At 38.8% G+C, this 22,968-nt stretch overlaps 2 protein-coding genes across 2 annotated transcripts; one reads left to right on the top strand and one right to left on the bottom strand.

The window, feature by feature from the left end:
• The first annotated feature begins 8,793 nt into the window (after positions 1-8,793).
• On the top strand, positions 8,794-10,652 carry LOC137935397 (1-aminocyclopropane-1-carboxylate synthase-like). Its single transcript, XM_068780052.1, has 4 exons — positions 8,794-8,964; positions 9,064-9,195; positions 9,401-9,561; positions 9,671-10,652. The coding sequence occupies exons 1-4, from the start codon at positions 8,794-8,796 to the stop codon at positions 10,650-10,652; spliced, it is 1,446 nt and encodes a 481-aa protein (XP_068636153.1).
• Positions 10,653-11,524: 872 nt separating this feature from the next.
• Positions 11,525-22,406, bottom strand: LOC137967190 (C-terminal binding protein AN-like). Its single transcript, XM_068813670.1, has 7 exons — positions 21,505-22,406; positions 20,685-20,850; positions 19,289-19,419; positions 17,798-18,601; positions 17,595-17,642; positions 15,278-15,394; positions 11,525-11,882 (listed from the first exon to the last, which is right to left on the bottom strand). Exons 1-7 carry the CDS (start codon positions 22,096-22,098, stop codon positions 11,808-11,810), a joined length of 1,935 nt encoding a protein of 644 aa, XP_068669771.1. The 5' UTR covers positions 22,099-22,406; the 3' UTR covers positions 11,525-11,807.
• Between the last annotated feature and the right edge of the window lie 562 nt (positions 22,407-22,968).

The raw sequence follows: 22,968 nt of genomic DNA, 5'->3' as shown, positions 1-22,968 counted from the left end.
CAATCTGAGTCTATCTCTAATTCAAATACTAGTTATCTTTATCTCTATCTTTATCTTTATATCTATTACTATATTTATCTCTATCTCTATCATGGTGTTGGTTTGAAGGTGTTATTTTTTGAAAACTACATTGCATAAGAAAGTTGGGTTTTGAGTTTAATAAGTTCCTCGACACTGGAATTGATTAGGCTATTGCACTTCATCCTTTAGAGAATTACAATCGGCTAAATATTTTTTCCTTCACCAATAGTCCTATACTAGACGTGTAAAAGTCTGTTTTGTCTTTTTTATTTTTTTTTGGCAAAATATGTGAGGGTTCATCAAATTTCTTCTTATTCTTAAACCCATAAGTAAATCTCCTTCGAAACTTGTCAACTTTTATTTTCCTATCATGTACGTTTGGATTTTAATTGGATATTTTTTATTTGGAATTTCTAATGTCGACCATAGCAAGTCTGAAAGTTACTCTACTTCCCATGAATTTGAGAAACTTGATTTTTTTGAAAATAACCACAATTCCATCAAAAGGTGTCTCCAATTGTGGTTAGAACAAGTAGCATCCACAACGTCCCAATGACTCTATGCAAAAAGTTCTTGTTGTGTTAGGCTAAGTAGATTAGTTAAAAATTTGCCACCTCTACTAACTTACAAATCTACAACAAAATCAAATTCATTTTAAAGATCTTTTATACCTAATTAAACATGCTCGAGATGCTCACTGGAGTCTCCTTTATTATGGAAGAAAAACAAATTACTCGTCTGTTAGTCGTATAAGGCAAACACTCTGCTCTTTGCCAATTCAACAGTTTTTAATAGATAATATGGGAAACCATTAGTTTAGAAAATGTAAGGTACCTACTTTTCTTCCATGGATCTTATTCTTTTTGCTTGTATAATATGAGAGAAGGAAGGTGGCTGACATGCCCGATATCGATTTGACTCAAGCAAACAGGATGATTGTTGCGAGCTAAAGAATTTTAAACCCTGAAAGTATTTCAGGGAGAAGAATCACCAGTGACATTAGTTATGAAACTTCCGTGAAGTTCCCCGATGATTTCTCTGTTTTGATGACTTTCGGTTTGTGGAAGGTTTGGAATATTTATTTGACAATGACTCACAAGCGACTTCATTTCCCAGCAGACACCACCTTTAAAAATTTCCAGTTTAGAAGTCAAATAAGCAACAATGGTCACCTTACCAGTCTAATCTCAGGTTCTTCGGTCTTCCATCAACAACTCTGACAAGAAACCTGGTGCATACGACGTGGAACCAGCGCGATTATTTTGAATTCTCGTCCAGGTGATGAAACTTTTGCATTTTGAATTCGAAATGCATGCAGTTTAATACTGGATTGAAATCTGAACTCCGAAGAGAATTAATGTCTTAGATAAGTTTGCTTATTTGGACTTTCAACCGACTAAAGCCTAGCTGTTGGCAAAAGTCAGGTTCATTCCAAGCTAATACGATCGCATTCCAAGTTAAAGAGCGACAAGCACAGAATATTTCTAATAAGATCGCATGAAACCATTCGAACAAACAAAACATTCCAATCCTCATTTCGTCTCAAACCACCGCATTTTGAGTATGAAAAAACACAGCTAGCCTTTGGAACAGTTGGTTGTTATGCATTGTGGAGTGGGTGATCCCAATCCTCATTAAACGGGATTCAGCTTTGACGCACTATAGTTCATATTTTTTCACCGTTTTGGAAGGATTTAATGAATTAGGTTACCAAGTTCGACTGGTCGAGCCAAGTTCGTTCAACCAAACCGTATCCTTCGTTCGAGTTTGAAAACAATAAGAACTAGTGCTAGTCCAAATCACGGCTTACTTGGCTGGTTTTCTGGTTCTACGAGTAAACCTTTGTCCGAGTCTGAAGCGGGGGTGGGAGAAGGATGGGAACGATGGTTCCCCGCTCCTTCCATTTTGTACAAAACGTCCAGAGGGTAGGAGAGGTAGTACAGTCCTACCTTTCCACTCTTTTCTCTGCAGGAACAGGAGAGAAATTCTCTACTAGATTTTTCCAGTAACTCAAGAGCTGAAGGTGTCAGTGTCTCAGCAAAAATAGTTGGGTGATTGGTAAAGGATTCAACTCTACTAACTTTGATATTTCTACCATGGAGTTCAAACACAAGGAAAACATTTTTAACTTCTCAAAAATACATACTCGACCAAGTCCTTTTGACAGGAGACATCTAACCACTAAATGGAGCTCAATTAATGCATCAAAATGGTCGGCAGAAACTAGTTGGCTTCATATTTCTCTGGAAGATTAGTTTCTGTGTTTCAGATTGTTCATAAACATGGAGTCTTTCTCCTATAGAAATGGATACAGAGTTTCTCTTTCTCTTGGGTCACTAACCTTCTTATCTACTGAAATGGTTAAACTGCTAATAGGCCGAAATAGATATCTAAAATCCCAATCAAGTCATTAAGAAATGGAAAATTTTTTTTGGATCTATAATGACCTTGGTGAAGCATTAGATACCTTCATCACTGCAGTCTTGAGCAAGCCTCCTATATTCCTACATTTGATGAGTTTTAGTCAAGAGCTAAGGTTAAAGTTTTTAGTTGCTTCCTCTGTCTGTGCTTGTACAAAATGATCAAATTATATGCTAATAACTCTCACACTAGCCAGTGTTCATCCTACAAGAATACGTCTCCAGCAAAGATTTTCAGAGCTTCCTCTCACCCTTGAAAATGAGCCAAGACTTATGATACAACTTTCATAGGATATGCAGAAAACAATAATGCATAATTACAATTTCAAACTACTTCTTTCTCAAATAATTTTTTTCATTCACAATCTCTTTTTCACTGGAACCAGGAAACCCTTTCCCTAACTCTCTTTTTCATAGGATTTTCGCATTGATCTATCCTCCCAATCCCCCTGTGCCCTTCAATATTCTCTCTCTCTCTTCTCTCTCTTCCCCCTCAGCCTTCTCTCTCTATATTATGCATCTTTGTTGTCCACCTCTTAAGCCCATAGCTGTTGTCAAATCTCTGTATTTTTCAATAATAGTCACCATAAGGACGTAGAGGATGGATTACTAAGGTAACTTAGACCACACATGTAACACGATTTAGTTCTAGGCACGGATGACTGATAGGATAGGGGGATAGTTACGTTTAGAAAAACCTCTCTTTTTGCCAATCGGTTTAGACATTAAGTTAGTGGCTTAGGGAGTTTATGACTTCAATCCCCTTGATTTGCTAGTTGTTCTCAGGTGGTATGCTCTTCCTAGCTCAAAGAATTAAAGTCCCATATGAGGAATCTTAAGAACAAATTATCTTACCTTCTTCTGTTTAGGAGATAAGATTATCTAAATAATCAAACTCTTGCTACTATTATGGCTAGTGAGTGTTGCTTGTAGGTCAGCAATTCAATCTATACTTTCTCTATGCGGTTTAAGAAAAGGAGCTACTAGAAAGGTAAGAGTGTCCCACATACTAGAAAAGGCCACGAATGGAGTTGATTTAACATTGCAAAGGTATTATGATAGCAGGGTCTGAAAAGAACAAGGTTGTTTTGGCTCTAAAAGTAGACAAGAGGCTGCTTCAAAAGGTAAGTGCTCAAAGCTAGCGCTTTCTCAAGCACTATAGCAATATGTGTCATCTAGCTCTTAATTGCCAGGGCTACACACCTGGTGCAATTGGTGCTTGTTGCACTCTTGCTATGAGATAGAAAGCCACAAGCCTACAATTGTGGCCATAAAGCTAGCACGAAAGCCTTAAGAGTACTTCTTGCATGGATAAGAACATAAGGACCTATCAAATATTCAAAATAGACCAAGTGACAAATTTTTATCAAACTTTGGTCACAAAAAGAACAGAACTGTGTTCACTTGCATCTCAAGATTCTTAGATATGTATGCAAGCGGTAGTTATTGACCAACCCATCATAGAATAAGAAAACTCAGATTTTCCGATCAAAAGAATAGCTTTTGGCTGTTGAAGATGGAATTCTTCCGAGTTCTACTAAAGCAGATATGGATGTTGAATATGAAGCCTACTCTTTTTATTTTAACATTTTTTATTAGTTAGCAAATTTGTTGGTGTTTCCAGGACGCCGTCCACAGATTTTGCTTTCATGGCTGCCGAAATTTCAACTCTTCTTTCTTCGTTCTGCAAATTTGTTAATGAACAGCTGTTTTATTTCAAAAAAATTAATCTCCGGCCTCCGTGAAGATTATTTATACCGGACATGAAAATTCGGTCTCCTGCTCAGCGAATAGGATGGTCACCTTGTGAGAATTCTTTTATGTATTTGTATATGTCAGGGATGATCTAAACGTCATAGAATAAGAAGCAGAAGAGCAGCCCATGATGGTGTTTCTTCCAAGTCTGTGTGACTGTGATCAAGGAGGAGAGTCATCCATGACATCAGTCGATGCGTACAGAAGATACTTCCGCGCAGGACTCCAGAAGACTAATGTCTCTCCTGCTCCGATGCATCCATATTCCATTCAGTTTCTGGGATGAATTTGGCAAGTAAACAAGCATATCAGACGCAGTGGGTCTTTCAACTGATCATAAAGATGGACCACGATCTTCCCACTGCATTTATCAGCCGACACCCCTTTACTCCTTCCAGATCAAATAGCCAGCAATCTCAGCAGACAAAAGTCCAATCTCATACTCCGCATCTGCCGTATGCAGCAACACATGTGACCAGAAAATGAAAACTGCGCGCTTTCTGCCTCGTTTTGGGCTGGAATCTGCTCGTTATGGCCCCTGCTTTTCAACTGTCCAGAGAATATCTGAAATTTCGCGCGTGATTACTTTTCTTTCTACGTAGAAATTAAAAAAAAAAAAAAAACAACAACAACAACAAGAGCTGGGGACTCTGGGCGAGGATCATGGATGTTACAGGGAAAGTGAGAAATTTGAAAATACGAAGGATTCTTGCTTCCGTTTCTATCGCACGCACTTCTCTTCCTCCTCGCATATATGAGCTTTGTATTGATCACTGAGAAAAAAAATTTCTACGCGCCGACTAAACCTTTATGACTCATGGCGTGGATATTTGATCATCAATCACGACGGATTATTCCATTTACCAGAAAGACGGCATTACGCAGACCGGAATACAACGATTCAGTGGACCGAGGGATCTCATTTTCCTCTCAAACCAGGGAACACGGCTGGATTACGCAGACTGTGATTCAACATTCACCGTAAATAATATTTATTTATGTTTTAGAAATTAAATGGTGAAAAATCAGTAACAATTGAAGAAAAATGAGGTGAACAGGACTGGTTTTCTATTGAATCAAAACTGGCCAAGCCAGTTCAGGTCAGGTCAGATTCTTTATGCGGTTCATGCATCAAAGTTGAGCATCTATTCCGAAACCGAGAGGCAATATTTGTCACAGATGTGGGAGTCAGATGCTTAGTATATTTTCAAATAAGATCATAAACGGATTTTTTATGCGGATCTGGAACTATAATACATTTTATTCACTAGTGGATTGGCACATCAAATCCAAACCTCACATGGGATCAACACATAATTGAGTATTGGACCTAATACTATCGGCTATACGCGTAGCTCTTGAGCCAAAACCACTATTTGCATGAGCCATGTTGGTTTATCATCTTCCTCCCGATAGCAATGAAACCATAGCGAGAAAATTGACAATTGTCATGTTGTTTTCTAATGGTTTTGAGAGTTAAATGTTTGGATTTTTATTTTTTTTCTAATAAAAGTTTCAAATTTGAGTTTAATACCTGATATTTAGAAAAGAAAGGTTAAAAAAAACAATTTTTTTGTGAAAAAATTGACATTTCTTACCATTTTATTTATTTTTTATAAAATAAGAGGCAAAATGTTCAAAACAAATCGATCTATCTAATAGACGAAGCAATTGTATGAATTAATTGATAAAAAAATTGATGAAAAGAAAAGAAAACCAAAGATTTTACGTTTATCTCTTATACCATTAAAGAATCTATATTAAATTAAAATTAAATGCTAAAAAAACAAAAAAGGCATAAAGATAATTTTCATTATTTGACCTCAAGAGCCTAATCAACAGAGAAAATGATCTTTTATTGATGAATCAGAATGAGTATCAAATTAATTACAAGCCTATTTATATGCAGAAAAGGGACATAATTTCAAATCCTTAACTAAGGATATGAAATTCCTTGATTTATGTAGTCAATCACTTAATTTTCATAATTAAGCTAACCAAAATAACCAAGAAATTTTTTCTTCATTTTTGTTTATCGAGAGGAATCAATCTTTATTTATTTTTATATTAATTTTACTAATTAAATGGAAAAATTAATTCTAAAAGTTACACAAATTATGTCTCCCATAATGAGGTAATGCAATGATCTAAGTAAAATGATCAACTAATAGAGTACAAAACTACATTGCAGCTAGAGAGGATTTAGCTAAGTAAAATGGATTTGCCTAACAAACCCTAATCTAACTAAAGTGTGATAGAGAACAACTTAGTAGCTACATAATGCAATATTATTAGACACTTAATACTTGAACGATGAAACTAACCAAATTAAGATAGTAACAACAAATTGACACTAGTAGGTGTCATGGAACAAGTTTAATTTGGTCCTAGACACCCGGCAGCTTAACATGTAAACCCACCCACCCACATAACTGACATTTGGTGACCAGTTCATGCATGAGTTGTAGACACCCTATTGAATGGAATACTGAGGAGCTCTTAATAAATCCCACTAATCCTTAAGTAGGTAAGTGTAGTCAGCTAAACCCAACTAACCCTTAGCTACCAACCAACAGTAATTTGATGGTAATTTTCGTAATTAAAAAAGAAAAAAGACAGATGGGAGTTGCCACCCCAAGAGTATAATTTAATGAAAGATAATAGACGTTGAGAACTGAAATAAGGAAGAGGAGGCTGATGTGATATCCAACTAAACAAGCAGTAGTGTCCAAACTGAGCTGCAAATGAAATATAAAAATGAACAACAGAGAAGGAAAGAAAAAATCAAATTAGAACATAGAGAAATCCTTTTTAATAGTTAAATAGAACTCAAGAGGATGAGCAACGTGGAATCTGTATGGAGGCACACTGATCCTCTTCTTCCCATTCATCAAATTCTAAATGGATTGAAAGGCAGAGAAGGAGTTTCCAGTGTTGGACTCTCTGGTAGACCAGCACGTAATGCAAAGAGAAAAATGGACAAAAGAAGAAGAAAAACGATATCCCTCAAAGCCAGAATATCTGTTGCGTTTTAAACACTTGTTTCAGTCCATATCCAAATTCTGCTGTTGCAGAACTTTCAACGTTCTAAAGCATTCATGGCTGAATCACGTTTATATGAATGACTTCTAAACTAGACGAAGACCTTTGTTTTGTGACGTGCCTGTAACACGCCATCATATTTCACTGTATATGTGTATATAATTTTTATTTTATTTTTTTCTCAGGAGAGACGTATCAGAGAAGACATGAGATTAAAATCCGACAGATCAGCGGATACTTATCTGTACGACGTATCATGACAGCGGCAGAAGAAGAAATTCTTTCTTTCGTGGCAGAAGCTCAAGCTCAGGAGCCAACACGAAACCCTCCATGTGTTTTCTTGTCCCCAGCTGGAAATTCGGTGAGGCCTCCACTATCGAATGTTACGTCTGTTACCTCTGAGATTACGATCGAGACAGGGCTCTTTACCATTTGAAAAAGGGTGTATTTAAGTACAGTAAGTGGTAGTGGTGGAGACAAGAAGACGGAGAGTGGAACCCACCCTTCATCCGTGAGAAAGAGACAATTGGACAAGTAAGGTGGATGTCGCTTCACTCTCTGTAATCTGATGTCGGTAGTTCTACGCATTCCGCACGAGACGTGGCTGTATCCTATTCCATTTGTTCTATAATTTTCGAACAATTGTTTGGAGAACGACGAGCAAAATGGTTTTTAAATCGAAACGGCCTTGTTTCCACTGAAATACAGCTTCAGTGGACAACTACCTTTGCCACCTATGGAGGGGTGGCGCGCATATGACAACGCCAGGATCTTACCTGCTCCAGCAAGCATGTTTTGGTTTCTCCGGAGTGTGGCGAGCTGCGGTGTGTAAAGATTCGTAGCCAAGAGGGGACACCATGGCAGGACGATCCTTGGACACGTTGAGAAGCTGGGTCCTTCGTGTCTAAGCGTCCACGGTGAGCAGTCACAGGGTCCTCTGTATAAAACCGAAGGATGGATGAATTGAAGAGTCCAGGACTGCACTTTATGTTAAGCATGGTGTTACGTGTATGAGAGAGTCAAGAGCTTGTGTTTATTAGTTGGCAGAAAAGATTTTGTAAGTGGTACTCAGTAAACCCAAATCTAACACTTTGTGAAATATTACCCAAACAGCAAAAGAAACCGGTTCCAGAGTGAGTAAACAGTTTGTGCAAAAGTCCAGCCGCCCGCCCCATTCTCTCTCAAAAAGTCAGCGCGAGCTTATCAGAAAAAGTTGCCTTTCTTTTTACTGTTGGGAGACCAGCTTCATGCGAAACTTCAGTTTGCCTCCACACCAAGAAATGCTACCTGCTTCAGCGAGACCTTAATAGATCTACAAAAGCAGGAAAATGGAGGTAGGAAGAAATACTCACATGGGGTGACTGATTTAACTTGGATTTCTCCTACACTTTGGAATGTTGAACGTTGAAATGTCTCACTCTCTTTCTCTATAAATCTACCCCGTCAGGCTTCTCTCCATTCACATCTCTTGTTCCGTTAGCTAGTCTGCTCCCCATTTGCTCTCAAACACTTGGTCTTTCATAGTTCCTGGAGTCGAACGTTGTGAGGCTGAGACATGGGGTGTGCTGCACCTGTAGAATACTCCTTGCTGTCACGAATTGCTTCAAGCGATGGCCATGGCGAAAACTCACCCTACTTTGATGGGTGGAAGGCTTACGACAGCGATCCGTTTCATCCCACCCAGAACCCCAACGGAGTTATCCAGATGGGTCTGGCTGAAAATCAAGTAACCAACCTGTTCTGAATTCATTTATTTCACGTCTCGTGTTCAAGAGTACTTTTGAACTGGATTAATACTGATCCTGTTGTCTCTTTTGCTTTGCAGCTTTCTCTCGACTTAACCCTGGACTGGATTAGGAAGAACCCATCAGCTTCCATCTGCACCCTGGAAGGCATTTCAAAGTTCAGGGATAGGGCAAACTTTCAGGATTATCATGGGCTACCGACATTCAGAAACGTAACCACCAAACCGGCCTTTTGCCTCATCTCTCTCCGTCTTTAAGTGTCTTACAGATAGAGAAACTCTCAGGCGTATTTCAACAAAATCGTTTGTCCTTGGGGGTTCTCAAGACATATATACTAGTTGTTTTCATTAGCTCATTACTGGTTTAATAGTGGTTTTGGCGGGACCTCTAAGGATATATTCTGATGCTTGTGTACAGGCAATTGCAAAATTCATGGAGAAAGTGAGAGGAGGTAAAGCCAACTTCGACCCAGCCAGGGTAGTCATGAGCGGTGGAGCCACAGGGGCCATTGAGACAGTTGCCTTCTGTTTGGCAAACCCCGGAGATGCTTTCCTGGTCCCTTCGCCATATTATCCAGCGTATGCTCTCTCTTCTTTTCCCCCCTTGTTCTTCCCTTAAACTACTGCTTACCAACCCTACTGAAATTATCTGTTGATGGAATCCCGCCTTTCTTCCCCTACATTCCAGGTTCAATCGGGACTTGAGGTGGCGTACAGGAGTGCAGCTACTGCCGGTTGTTTGCGAGAGCTCCAACGATTTTAAGATCACCAGAGATGCCTTAGAAGATGCCTACGACAAGGCCCAAGGAGCCAACATAAGAGTGAAAGGGATGATCGTAACAAACCCGTCGAATCCACTGGGCACACTGTTGGACAGAGAAACCCTGAAAAGTGTGGTAACATTCATCAACGAAAAGAACATCCACCTCGTATGCGACGAGATCTATGCTGCCACTGTCTTCAGGCAGCCTAATCTTGTGAGCGTTGCTGAGATAATAGAGGAAGACGTGGAGTGCAACAGAGACCTCATCCATATAGTTTACAGTTTATCTAAAGATTTCGGACTGCCAGGCTTCAGGGTGGGCATTGTTTACTCGTACAATGACAAAGTGGTGAACTGTGCACGTAAAATGTCGAGCTTCGGGTTGGTGTCCACCCAAACGCAGCACCTTCTCGCATCCATGCTGTCTGACGAGGAGTTCATAGACACGTACTTGGTAGAGAGCGCAAGGAGGCTGGCCATGAGGCACAAGCTCTTCACAGCGGGTCTCTCCCAAGTTGGTATCGATTATTTGAAGGGTAATGCAGGGCTCTTTATCTGGATGGACTTGAGAAAACTCCTTAAAGAGCCGACATTTGAAGGTGAGATGGTTTTGTGGCGAACCATAATTCACAATGTCAAGCTCAACGTATCTCCAGGGTCATCTTTCCACTGCGCAGAGCCTGGATGGTTCAGGGTCTGCTTCGCCAACATGGACGACGACACCATGGAAGTTGCCCTCCAAAGGATTAGAAAGTTCATGGGTCAAACCCACGAGGCGATAGTTCCGGCGAAGAACCGGCGGTGGCTGGCTAGTCTCCGTCTCAGCTTATCCTCCATGCGAAACAGATTCGACGATGCCATCTCACCTCACGCAATGTCTCCACACTCGCCACTTGTTTCCATTTGAATTCAGATTCGACGATGCCATCTCCCCTCCCATTCGTGTTGGCTAATAAAAGGAGAGGAGGTGTGGAATTACAGTTGTTTTTTTTGGGCTTTTGCCATTGATGCCTTTTGTAAAGGGTGTAAACTCGTTTTTGAAGGCCAAGTTTCTCTTCTCTACTTGTCTCTGTTATGTTTGTATACGTTTTGACCAGATATTGGAAATTTAAAGATTTCTGGGTTTTGACTTGGCGGTCCAGTCAAAAAGACTTTAAAGTCAACGCACGAATCTATGTGTCCACGTGGGGAGAGGACCCCATCCAACAACCTTCACGTGAGATAACACGCTTCTGACTTTTATTTGGTCAGCCAGGGAGTCGGTCTTCCACCATCGGCTTCTTCATTTTCTTCATTTCTCCCACCAAAATAAATTATTTTAATTTTTAATCATCTCGCCTTTTTCGATAGTTCTTGTTTTCTCTTCTCTGGAGCCTGTTTATGGTGACAGGTTTTTGCTCGAAGAAGCTCAGCTGCCGTTTGACAAGATAAAATCCAAAATTTTTCTTCCTTAATGAAATAAACTTTTTTGTTTTCTCTCAATCTATGCAGGGTCTGGATTGTCCAGTTCAACTGCATTTGTTTGATCCTCTACAATTGCTATAATGGCGGCTTTTGGTAAGAATTTTCCGAAGGTAATTATTTACTTCTTGTTTACAAAATCTGCAGAAGAGAAATCATTTATAGCAATATTTGAAACCTTTGATTTGTTTTATCTTTATATGTTGTCTGTAATTTCGGTCAATCCCTCGTTATCTATTCGTGCCTCTCCATCCTCGATGTGAGGAAAAGACGTCAATGAGAATTATAATCTTGGGAACTCTGGAAAGTGACAAAGGGTTTAAACAGAATAGTAAAAACCGTTATCTTTTTCATCACCACACTCGTGGATGTCCAAAACCATGGGCCATGAGAAGAGGACATCTGATGTAAGTCATGGGAGAATATTCTACATATATCAAGGCAATTTTCTAGATTAATAAACGGAAATGAAACCACAGCTGAAGCAATCGATGCTCAAATCCCAGCAGAATAATGAAAATTGAATGCTTTACAGAGGTAGGCAATACAAAACCAAGATATTAGTAGCAAACAACAGACTGCTGAGGTCCCTCCAAGTCATCTAATTGAGCCAGCGAGCAACTCCATCTTCTTCACCAACAGCTGCTAGAATCTCAATACGTACATCCAACACTACCTGCATTCCCATCATCCAGCGACAATGAGAAACAGATCGTCTGTATGGACAGTTCAATAAAAAAACCTAGAACAAAGTTCTTTTCCAAACTAAGACCGGGCATATTTTCCTGAGAAAACTAAAAGAATTGTGGAAGAATAAACCTCTTTTAAAAATAAAGTGGTAGGAATAATAGCCTGGTAAACATGAATAAAAAATAAAACAAGACAATTCCCTCTCCAGTTTGATGGGAAGGGCTCAATGATCAAAACAACAGGTTAGAAATGAATACAAGAAAAGTAACATAAATGAGCGAAACAGTAGCCATAACAACCAAGAAGAGAAACAATCTGCGCTACCACTAGCACCAACATAAATTTTGCTCTCAAAATAATAATAATGATAATATTGAATAATAATAAAGCACATCAAAATTTTGAAGGGTTATTGAAATTTTGTTGACCACTTAAAGAATTTCCAGAGAGATTCATTTTTCCAGATTACAAGAAAGTAAAGATAGAAGAGAAATTGAGAAGAAAAGAGAAGAAGAGAGGAAGAATGAGAGAGAGAGAGAGAGAGAGAGAAGGGCTGCTTACAGACTGCTGGATGGGGAAAATCAGGTTTTATTCTCTACTTTAAGTGTTTTTACAAAAAGACTAAAAAACCCTAACTTCTTATACATGAGTATGTAAAACACCCTTCATAACCCACAGGATTTACACAATAAACCACACCTCTTCAAACACTAACCCAGACCTTTCTATCTAACAAATTACAAATCTACCCATATGAGAAATTACTAAAATACCTCTGATCTTAATACCCTCCCTCAAGCTGGAGCATATATGTACAATAATCCCAACTTCGTGCAATAACTTATTGAAATCTTGTTTTCCCAAGAGGTTTTGTGGATACATCACCAATCTGCTCAATAGTCTAGACATATCGGCTAACTACCTTACCACTTATCACTGCATCCCTTACAAAGTGTAGATCAACTTCAATATGTTTTGTTTTCTCATGGAATACCGGGTTACTTCTAATAAAGATGATTGTTTGATTATCACATTAAGTACCACAATGTCCTCTGAAATCAGTTTTAACTCTTTTAACACTGCTCTGATCCAAATAAGTTCGCTAAAAGTATGAGCCATTAATATCTATTCTGCCTCAGAAATAAAATGTGCCATAACATTTTGCTTTTTACTCTTCCAATTAACAAGATTCCCTCCAACAAACACACAATAAATAGTGGTGGACTTCCTGTCATGTTTGGAGTCAATATAATCTTCCATCTGAATATCCCTCAACTCTAAGATGATTATGTGGAGTATACAGTAGGCCTTTTCATGTAGCCCCTTTCCAATACCATAAAATACTTTGTGCAACTTCAAAATGAATTTTACGTGGAGGTTCCATCTCTACTAACTGATCACACATATATCAACAGCCCAACAAACCATCCCATCTTTCAACAAAGTGTTAATCCCATACTATAAATTCTGACCAACCTCCATTGGAGTATCCACCAGTTTGGCTCCTAATAATTCATACTCACATAACATGTCAGTGATATATTTCCTATGTTAAAAGACTACCCTTCGCTTACTCCTAGCAACTTCCCTTTGCTTACTCCTAGCAACTTCAATATCCAAAAAATATTTTAGAGAGATCTAAGGTCCTTGGTTTGGAAGTGTCTTCTCAGATAATTCTTCACTTCCTAGAAAGTTATATGTCATAAAACATACACCAAAAAAACTACACTTCCTGATGTTTGATGCAAAACACACAACGAAAAGGCCCTGTGAAGTCTATGCAGGTAAACCTGTGTCCCAAAGTACGTGAAGCAGGCAGTAATACCTCATATTGTTTTTCAAAACTTCATAAGATCCTTGTAGGATCACAACTGCCTACGATAACTACTTCAAATAGAAACACAAAGCATTAGCCCTTAGGTTAAGACACAAAGAATAATAAAAAAAGACCTTTAATGTCAATCAAAAGAAGATAATTGAGAGATCCCTATCTTAGGAGAGCTCACAGTTTTCAGGAATAGAGAACATTCAAATTTAGACTTGAGTTGATGGATTGAATTGCTCTGATACTAAGTAAGAAGGTAAAAATAGAAGAAAATTTGAGAAGAAAAGAGAAGAAGAGAGGAAGAGTGAGAGAGAGATGGCTGTTGTAGAGCCTGCTGGATGGGGAAAAATCGAGCCGCCATCAGGTTTTATTCTCAACTACAGTGTTTTTACAAAGAGGCTAAAAAACCCCTAACTTAAGAACTTATACATGAGTATGTAAAACACCCTTCATAATCCACGAGATTTACACAATAACCACACCTCTTCAAACACTCTAACCTGGACCCTTTTGTCTAACAAATTACAGATCAACCAACATGAAAAAATACTAAAATATCCCTTGACTCTTAACACAGACCTAACTGTATCACGATCATAAATGCGTTTTATAGACACCATGTTAAGCCTGGCTAAAAAAATCATTTTCTCCCTTTCGATCAACCATATGCAAGTCCATTCAAGATGTCCTTTTTCCCTTGCAATATTTATCATGCTGGTCAGCTGGTCCACCAATTGCAATTAAAATACTTTTTCACAGTTAGCTAGAAGGCCTATATTGCACATGTCCAAACCATCACATAGCTGTCAATGTATTTTATCGTCAATTGATGCCAACCCCTCAAGTGTTCTTCATCGTTCTAGTTTCAGCGTACATCCATCTTCTTGCATTTATACCACAGCCTCTGCAAATACCACCTTCTCAGTAGCCAAAATTTGATAACATGTCCAGCATTTTTGCCTCCACTCTTCTTGGCATGCCATTATTACTAACAATCCAAATTTCCAAACAGTTTAGTATTTATTTCAAGAGGTGCATCTCCCTCAATTCCCACATCCTTCTGAATGATTGAGAACCCAGGTCGGTACTAAAAGAATTTTCATGTTTCAACAAAGACAACTCAAAACTCAACTAATTAATAGCAATTCTTGAATTCAATATGATAAGGTCTCTCCAGAGCTAAGGAATAGAACCGATCTCCCTCATTATTTCCACTTTTCTCCGTTGGTAGACTTCTTAATTGAATCTTTTTTCCATCGTTATCAAAAAAGAAAGAGGCTTGCTCACAGCTGCAACCACAAAAATATTCACAGGCTGGCACATTTTGTATACAAATCCATAAGACGCTGAATCGCCCAATTGGAAAAAGGAAAAAACATAAAAAATGGGAAAATAGTCAACAATAGCAACTTGACTACCAAACATATGACTGATTCAATACAAATGATCAACAACACCAAAACACATATTTAAGAATCCAACCACGGATAATTTTGTAGAACAAGCAAAACAGCTCCAAACTATTATAAACTTAGACAAGAAGAAGAAGAGCTTACCAAGGGATTTCGACAGTTGACAAGCCTACAATTGTCCAGAGAAGAACCTTCCAACATCCAACTTTCCCAAACATCAAAACTGTAACTTGCAAATACGAATTCCATTCTTCTATTTATCTGGAATGCATGCAACAAGCAAAATATAACTGTGTAGCTAACTTCTACTAAATGGATCAACAGAGAATACACCAATGCCAACGGAAGGCCACTATAAGTGAACAAGATTTAAAAATTTCATGTATCAGTCTATGGAATACTTCCATGAAACCAGAAAAGCATTTTAGCATGATCATCTGCTTCTTATTCATTTCATTTATTGTGAGTAACAAGAAGCTATTAGTTTAAAAAGAAGAAGTAGAAGAAGCTAATTAATTTGATCTAACATAGAGTTGAAATACATGTGAATAGATATTGGCAATCTTAACTCCTTCTGTGTCCCTAGAGGACTTAAACTAATGACATTTACAGCAGTTTAAATCATGCAAGGGACACAGATTCACATGATAGAAAGGCCTGCTGAACAAAGCTTACTAACAACATCCAAGCAACCCAAGAGGAGTATCCAAGCTGTTGGGCATCAGAAAAAAAATTCATAAAATTCGACCTGAAATTCAGGATATGCCATAAGAACTTTACACTAAAGAATCTGATTAGCTGAATGGACCAAACTATGTTGAGTAAAATTCAGATAGCCATGTACCATTGATCAGCTAGCCAGCTACCAAAAATTTAGGGGCATTGTAGTAATTCCATATATTCAATAGAATCGTTTTCTTATTTATTTCAGAATTTTTGTTAATTTTATATTCTGTATATAAATGAGTGGATAAAAATCCTATTTCTGTAGTAGGCCTAGAAGTAGGTTTATAAGTTCAGAAGTAGGACCCCAACAATTGGCTAGTTGTTTTGGGAAATGAACCAGCCCAATTTATCATGGTTCTGGACTGAAGCTAGTTCAAGACAAATTCTATTACTCTTCATGCCCAGGTGCATGTTCCATGTCTCAGAAGCATTCTTCTGTATGTCCAATGAGTCTGGGACATGAGAGGGCTATTAGAGGGTAAAAGTCCCACATCTAGTGTAGGAATGGCAGATTTAGATTTATAAGTTGGAAGTAGAACAGACCCTTTTTTTTTTAAGGATGGAAAGGATTTTATTAAGAGAAAGAGAAACAGAGGGATACAGAAGACACGCTGCCTTATAAAAACGGGAGGGGGAAGATACAGAAAAGAGTATAATGTTTACAAGAGTATAAAAGAAGCCGAAAAACACTCACAGCAAAAGGAGAGGAAATCAACTCCAAGAGGTCAAATCTGCCTCATAACCAAGTCCTCAGAGCTCACTACCTCCCTAGGCAGTCTATCTGCACTAGAGTTCGAAGACTGTTGCGTATGCTGCAAGGTCACAGAGCTGCTGGGACTTACTAAGGATCTCTTCAACAAGGTGGAGATGCCTCCCGCAGGGGGGTTAACTGCCAAACCCCCCCTCAATGAGTAGGGCAAAGGTAAATCTCTACACCACAATGCAGATCCCCTGGAGAAGAGACTACGCTTGAACAGTCAGAAAGTCCCCAAGAGCAAGGGTCCTCCCAAAAGATTCAAAGCAACTCCCCCTAAAACCAGCCAGGATTGCCCTGGGTGCTGCCATCAAAGTTAATCTTAAGGGATCCGGCTGGGGAAAAGATCCAAGCAATTATCTTACTTTGGCAACCCTGACCAGTGATCCCTTGCATAAGAACAGGGGAAATGAAAGAAGTCCTCAGTGGGAGACAGGATAAAGAAACCCACTTACTCCTATCAACTACCTGGTTTACAGATTCCAATTCTCCGGCAAACAACATCGTTACACTTTGCCAGCCATATACACCAAGGAGTCACTGCAGACCCAATTTTCAAATAAAGCACTTCAAATATTTTGTATTAAAAACTTCCGGTGTCACAGTATGAAAGTATCACTTAGGCAGATCCTTGGCATGTACACATATGGATATTTACTGCACATTTTTTGGATATTTCAAATACCAAATATCTGATGATGGATTTTTATAGAAAAACTAAGTGATGATTAATATCAATAACAGATTTCTGATCCGTACAACCATTGATGACACAATGTGGGGAAAGGCACAGTGTCATTCATTCAGAAAACTTCTGGAAATAAACATAGAAAGGGAATGACTCATAGTAACTTCCAAGGGAACTAAAGCAGAAGAATGTCCTTTTTTTTTTCTTTTTTCCTCGGAAATGACTCTGATGATTTCGCCTCCTACTGAAGAACTCTAAATGCAAAGGTTCAATGGTGAAGAATTCAGAATTACCTGCAATAATTTGCCACCAGCAGCAAAAGACCGCAGCCCAATAGTGTCCTGAGGAAAATAAATTTAGAAAAACTGGCCAGTAAATAAAAAATTAACGTTTTATCTCACAATAAAGGCAACATATACTTTTTGGATGAAAAACAGGATGTTATATTGAGGACTAGAAGAACCAAAGAAAGAGGCAAAATTGCAAACTAGCTAACCTTGTTTCTGAAGGTCACCAGAAACTGAGCAGCTGGATCCCTTTTCGTCACATTTGACACAGTATCCAGAAACCAACCTCCCCTGGGCAATCTTTGCCTTGACACATGAAAAGCTGGTCTATCTTTTACATGTAAAGCTATAACATACCCATCTTTCAATAGTTCCCCAGAATTCATACTAGGTCCTCCATTTATTACTGTTTTATTCTCTGGAGTTGATTCAACGGTTGATTCTGCGGGAGCAGTTGGCCTATTTCTAGAATCCTCTGGAGAAGCAAACCTTGAACCAGAACTCCAAACTTGATCCCGGCCGCTTACAGCAGTATCATCCTCACGTTGTGAGGTGCAATTGCTCTCTCTATCAAAAGTTGGATCATCTGACTTTTGTTGTGATTTGCGACGAGAATGCTTCTTTTTAGCCTTTCTATTTGATCTGCTACTCTTCCCCTCAGACCTAACACAGGAATTTTGTGACGAACCAGGTCCTTGATATTGAAGATGAGAGCTAGCTGGTTGATTAAGATACTGTCTCTGGCTATTTTCTATACTCAACTGGCTTTCTACAACAAGATCACCACCATGAACCTGTGAAGTACCATCTGTCTCTACTTTGTTGGGTTGTTCATCTTCATATCTATTTTCACTTATTTCATTTTCCTCATCAGAGACAAAATTCTTTGGAAAAACACCATCAACAAAGAAAGCCTGCAACATAGATATTGCTTTCTCCCTGATCTCCATCCATACTTCTTCACTGTAATCTGCACTACGGGGAAGTATCAACACATTTGGCATCTCTCTTACCTGTAGCAAATTGATAAAACTATAACAGTTAAACTCATAGATGAATTTATATGTATTTTTCACACAAAAAAAATGAATTAATTACAATAAATGTAAAAAAAATTACTGAAACATACATAAATGCTCAAGAGGTCACATCCTGGTAATATGCATGTCTTTTTCAAACTTAAAAGTATGAATCTGTAAAGAATCCAATTTATATTTGAATCGCAGTAAATGCCCATGATTGTCTACCATGATCAACAATATAAAACATTTACGAAATAGACTGTTTGCCTTAGTTCGGTAACATAAAATGAATGCTCTTGACAACTCTAATCAAGTCACTTCAAACCAAGTATCCAAGCCTTCACCAAATCAACTATAACAATGAGTTTTATCTTTCTTTCCAACCTAAAAATATTAAAAAAATAGAAACTCAATTATCTCAGTGGTAAGGTGTTATAGCATGAATTTACAGTGTATATGGAACTGTAAACTGTTCTTAAACATAAACCTAATATATGTTTTGAACGCTCTAAAATATATTGGATCGATAGATATAACAAAATGAGACTCTAAGTAGACTTCACACATCAATAGAGGAACTCACATGCATAAAACTAATATAAATACAAGGGAAATGAACCTATTAGCCACATATAATTCAGATTCCAATTTCATACCCAAAAGTTATAATGCCCATACCCATGCTTCCATCCATTGAGGCCCTTCTGCACCATCCAGAGCACAACCAGCGATAGTTCCACCAATCAAGAGCTGTTTCAGAGCACAATCATCTAAAAGCTGACTGCTACCTGTATTCACAATAAATGCTCCTGGTAGGAAGCAAATTTGTTTGTCTTCAGGAATGGTGATATAGAAATCATATGCATTTAAATGATCACAAGCTAATGCAAATATTGCCACAATAATTATTTGAAACATGTGGTGTAATCACCAATGCTCACAACCAATCAAATACATCAAGCATGGGACAAGGCAAGCACACATTTGAAATAACAGACTCAAGATACAGCAATTCGAAAATAAGTTTGTTTTTTTATTTTTAACGTGTGAGTACAAAATCAGAAGCTCCGGTCATCTGAACTGGTCACCAGTTTTGTCCACTTGTCACTTTTTAAAATTAAGTAGGAATGTCAATGATCTAAAAACAACTACATCCTGGAGGATTATGAACCAAAGTCCATCTAGAATTGTCACTTTACCAGCCATCTCTGCAGTGGCAAGGATGGGCTCATTCCACAGAGCAGCACAGGTTTGAAACATAAATTCCACAATAGAACAGGAAGGGAACACGTTTTTGTAAAACTGCCCTCAAAAGCTCCATCTCTGTCTTATCCAATAGTATATTTAGAATTCATACAAAATTTCAACTCCATACTTAATATGATTCAAATAGCCTTCAACAATTTACACTTTTTTTTAACTAGCAAGAACAATAAAACTTTTTTTTTTTTTGAAAAGACAATGTACACATTTTCATATCCACTGGAAAGTGAAGCTTTTTTTTTTTTTGAATAATGATGTATAAACTATTAAAAAGAGGGAGAAAAATAAAAACCTAACTAAGTGGGTCTTCTTCCACAACAAGGTGTTGGAGTGAAACTCTCAACTTAGCTTGAGTGTCTGCCAAATGATTGGCAGACCTAGGGATGTGCTTCCAATTCCAATTACTAGAAAGTGTACCTTAGTTTATAGTATTACAAGGAACAGCCAATAATGAAAAATCACACATCATAATTTGAAAAAAAAATGCTCAGTAGGCTGAGCCAGATTATAGTGTTTACAGGCTAGGAATATGGTGGAGGAAATAACTCATCATTGAGCAGGACCAGGATGGCACAGGCATTTGTTTCACAGAATAGTGTTGGGCTCTGCAAAACCTAAACCGAATACATCCACTGCTAACTCTAAGCTCGTCCACATAAAATAATTATACCAGATCAACCGACCACTTAACATCCAGCAAAGTATTTTCTACAGTCCCTGAAGCACTTGATGATACTTCACTTCTTTCATTTCAGAAAGAACCTTGGAAGGAAAACATCAATCAAGTGCAAAGAAATAGCTTGAGACTTACCAGGTTTTATATGCTGCAAGCATTCAGCATTAATAATCTGAACAGTTTCATTAGTTAGAGCACAATGCAGTGAAACAAGATCACTTGCTGCCAGCAAGTCGTTAAGAGTATCCATTCGACGTGCTGCCGGTGGAAATGCGATTGCCTGTCCAGCTTTCCCTTTTCCCTGTCATAAAAGTGTCAATGACTAAAAAAAATTACCTCCCCTCTCTGACTGTAAAATTACCAATCAAAGAAGATAAAACAATCACTGAAACCACATAAATCACTTCCCCTCTCTGACTGTAGAAGCATGATTGGAAATAGACAAATTTGGAGGGATAAAATGAATAGCACAGTAAAAAGGACAAAGCATGACATATACAAGTATATAAATCTCTTAATCAAGGGATAAATGGAGAGTGGAGAACAAGACAGCAATGTCCTAGCACATGATTCAGACACTTAAACACTACTCCACCTTCTTCGGTAAAACTAAACATCTCATTTCATTTCATTCTCAAGAGTAGTATAACTGCAATGAATAAAAGATTTCAACCCATCCCATCACACTCCCACTAACCACCAGAAAATACAAATACCGGCAACTCTCCATTCAAAATGTTTTTCTAGTTCTTAAAAATGCCTTAGTCACTGCACGTGTAACTGTTTATCTTCATATAAACAGGTTTGATTCTAAGCTGCCTCCAGCTGTAAATGACTAAAACCATCAGAATACTCTTATTTCTTCATGAAGACTAATAAGTTCGAAATCACTTTCACACCAAAACATCAAAAGTGAGGATATTTAAGTATCAAGATAGATCAAAGCAGTAAATACCTCATGGACATCAAAGTAAAGAACGCTGATTTTAAAAGCCAAACTCCTGGTCGCCAAAGACTTCGCGGATGCAGATCTTCCGACAATTCCAAGCACCAAGCCCCTGCACCTCCTCATCCCGCGGCAGAGTGGCTGAACGGAACCAAGCCAGCCCGAGGCAGAAAATACGTGGCGCGAGAGCAGGTGCGTCCGGCGAAGCAAGCCGAGGAAAAGCGCCATTACGGTATCGGCGACCTCCTCAGCGCGGTTGACATCGACATGAACGAGGCGGAGGCCAAGATCAGCAGCGAGTGCAGAGTCGACGACTCGATCCGCAGAGCCGAGGCAGAGGATTAGCTGCCAGGGCTGGAGCCTGCGCTGGGCGGCACGAGGAAGGAAAGCAAGCGAATGGAGGAGGATAGCAGAGGCGGACTCGATCCGGCCCTCAGCGATGCGGCTGAGGCTAACGTGCTCGACAGCGGCGAGGCCAGCGAGGCTCTCTTGCTCGAGGGAGCAGTACTCCAGGCAGTTGAGGGAGACGACAAGAGGCAGCATGGGCGTCGCTTGGGCAGCGGCAACGGCGGCCTCGGAGTGGTTGTGCTGAGGGCGGGGCATTATAGTTACGTAGCCTGCGTTCAGCAGGGATTCGGAAGGCGCCGCTCCAGCAGAGCTGCTGATCTGAGGCTTCCCGTCATACACACTTCCTCCGCACTCTCTCACTCCAAAACCTGTCTCGACCTCTTTTCAGAAAGGGGAAAAGAAAAAAGGACAAATGCACAACAATCAGATTTGTGGTTACTTGTTAGTGAGACCCATTTTCCAGTTTGCAGGGGTGTTGAGAATGTTTTGAGAGTTGGGAGGGGATGAGACAGATGATGGATTTCTGTTGCGAACTTCTGTGGCCTGCTCGCTCTGTCAGAACTCACGAAACTTCTCTTCTTCACGACAGATAGCCTCCCATTCAATCTGAATTACCAACGTATCCTTCTCGAAGCGCCAGGGAGTGGGAAAATCTAAACTCATCTTCGTGTCAGTACCCTTTCCATCAACCGTCTTTGCTTCAATCTCATGGCCCATTCTACAATCCAATTAAACTTTTGTAAAAAAAAAAAAATGTTGCTTCATGTCTCATCACAAATACTTGAAGACTTAGAATCAAGACAAATAGAAAAATGTCAAGAATTTTAACTGTTTTTTAAGAAGATAGCCGGCCAAATTCCAATCTTAAGGTATATGTGTACATTGAAGCTTTGGGACGTACAATTCTTCTAAAAATCTGTTCTATCCAAAATTGATTAAGTTCCTCGTGTAGTAACTTGATTATCCAAAAATCATTTTTTAGCTTCGACAAAGTTTTGGGGCTCTATTTGAAAGACAAAGGCATTATTTGTCATGTGTTCATGAGTTGTTCTTTGGTTCATTTTTTAGACATAGGCTCACAAGGAGTGGTCGGGCATGAACTTGAAGTTCTTAGCCCCTTTAAGA

This window comes from Aristolochia californica, unplaced genomic scaffold (genome assembly GCF_029961685.1).
Source record: "Aristolochia californica isolate CCGP_79_NKW_82.1479 unplaced genomic scaffold, dmAriCali1.0.hap1 SCAF_6, whole genome shotgun sequence".
Taxonomy (NCBI): Eukaryota; Viridiplantae; Streptophyta; class Magnoliopsida; order Piperales; family Aristolochiaceae; genus Aristolochia; species Aristolochia californica.
Note: the sequence above shows the minus strand (reverse complement) of the source record. Positions and strands in the feature narration are given on the sequence as shown.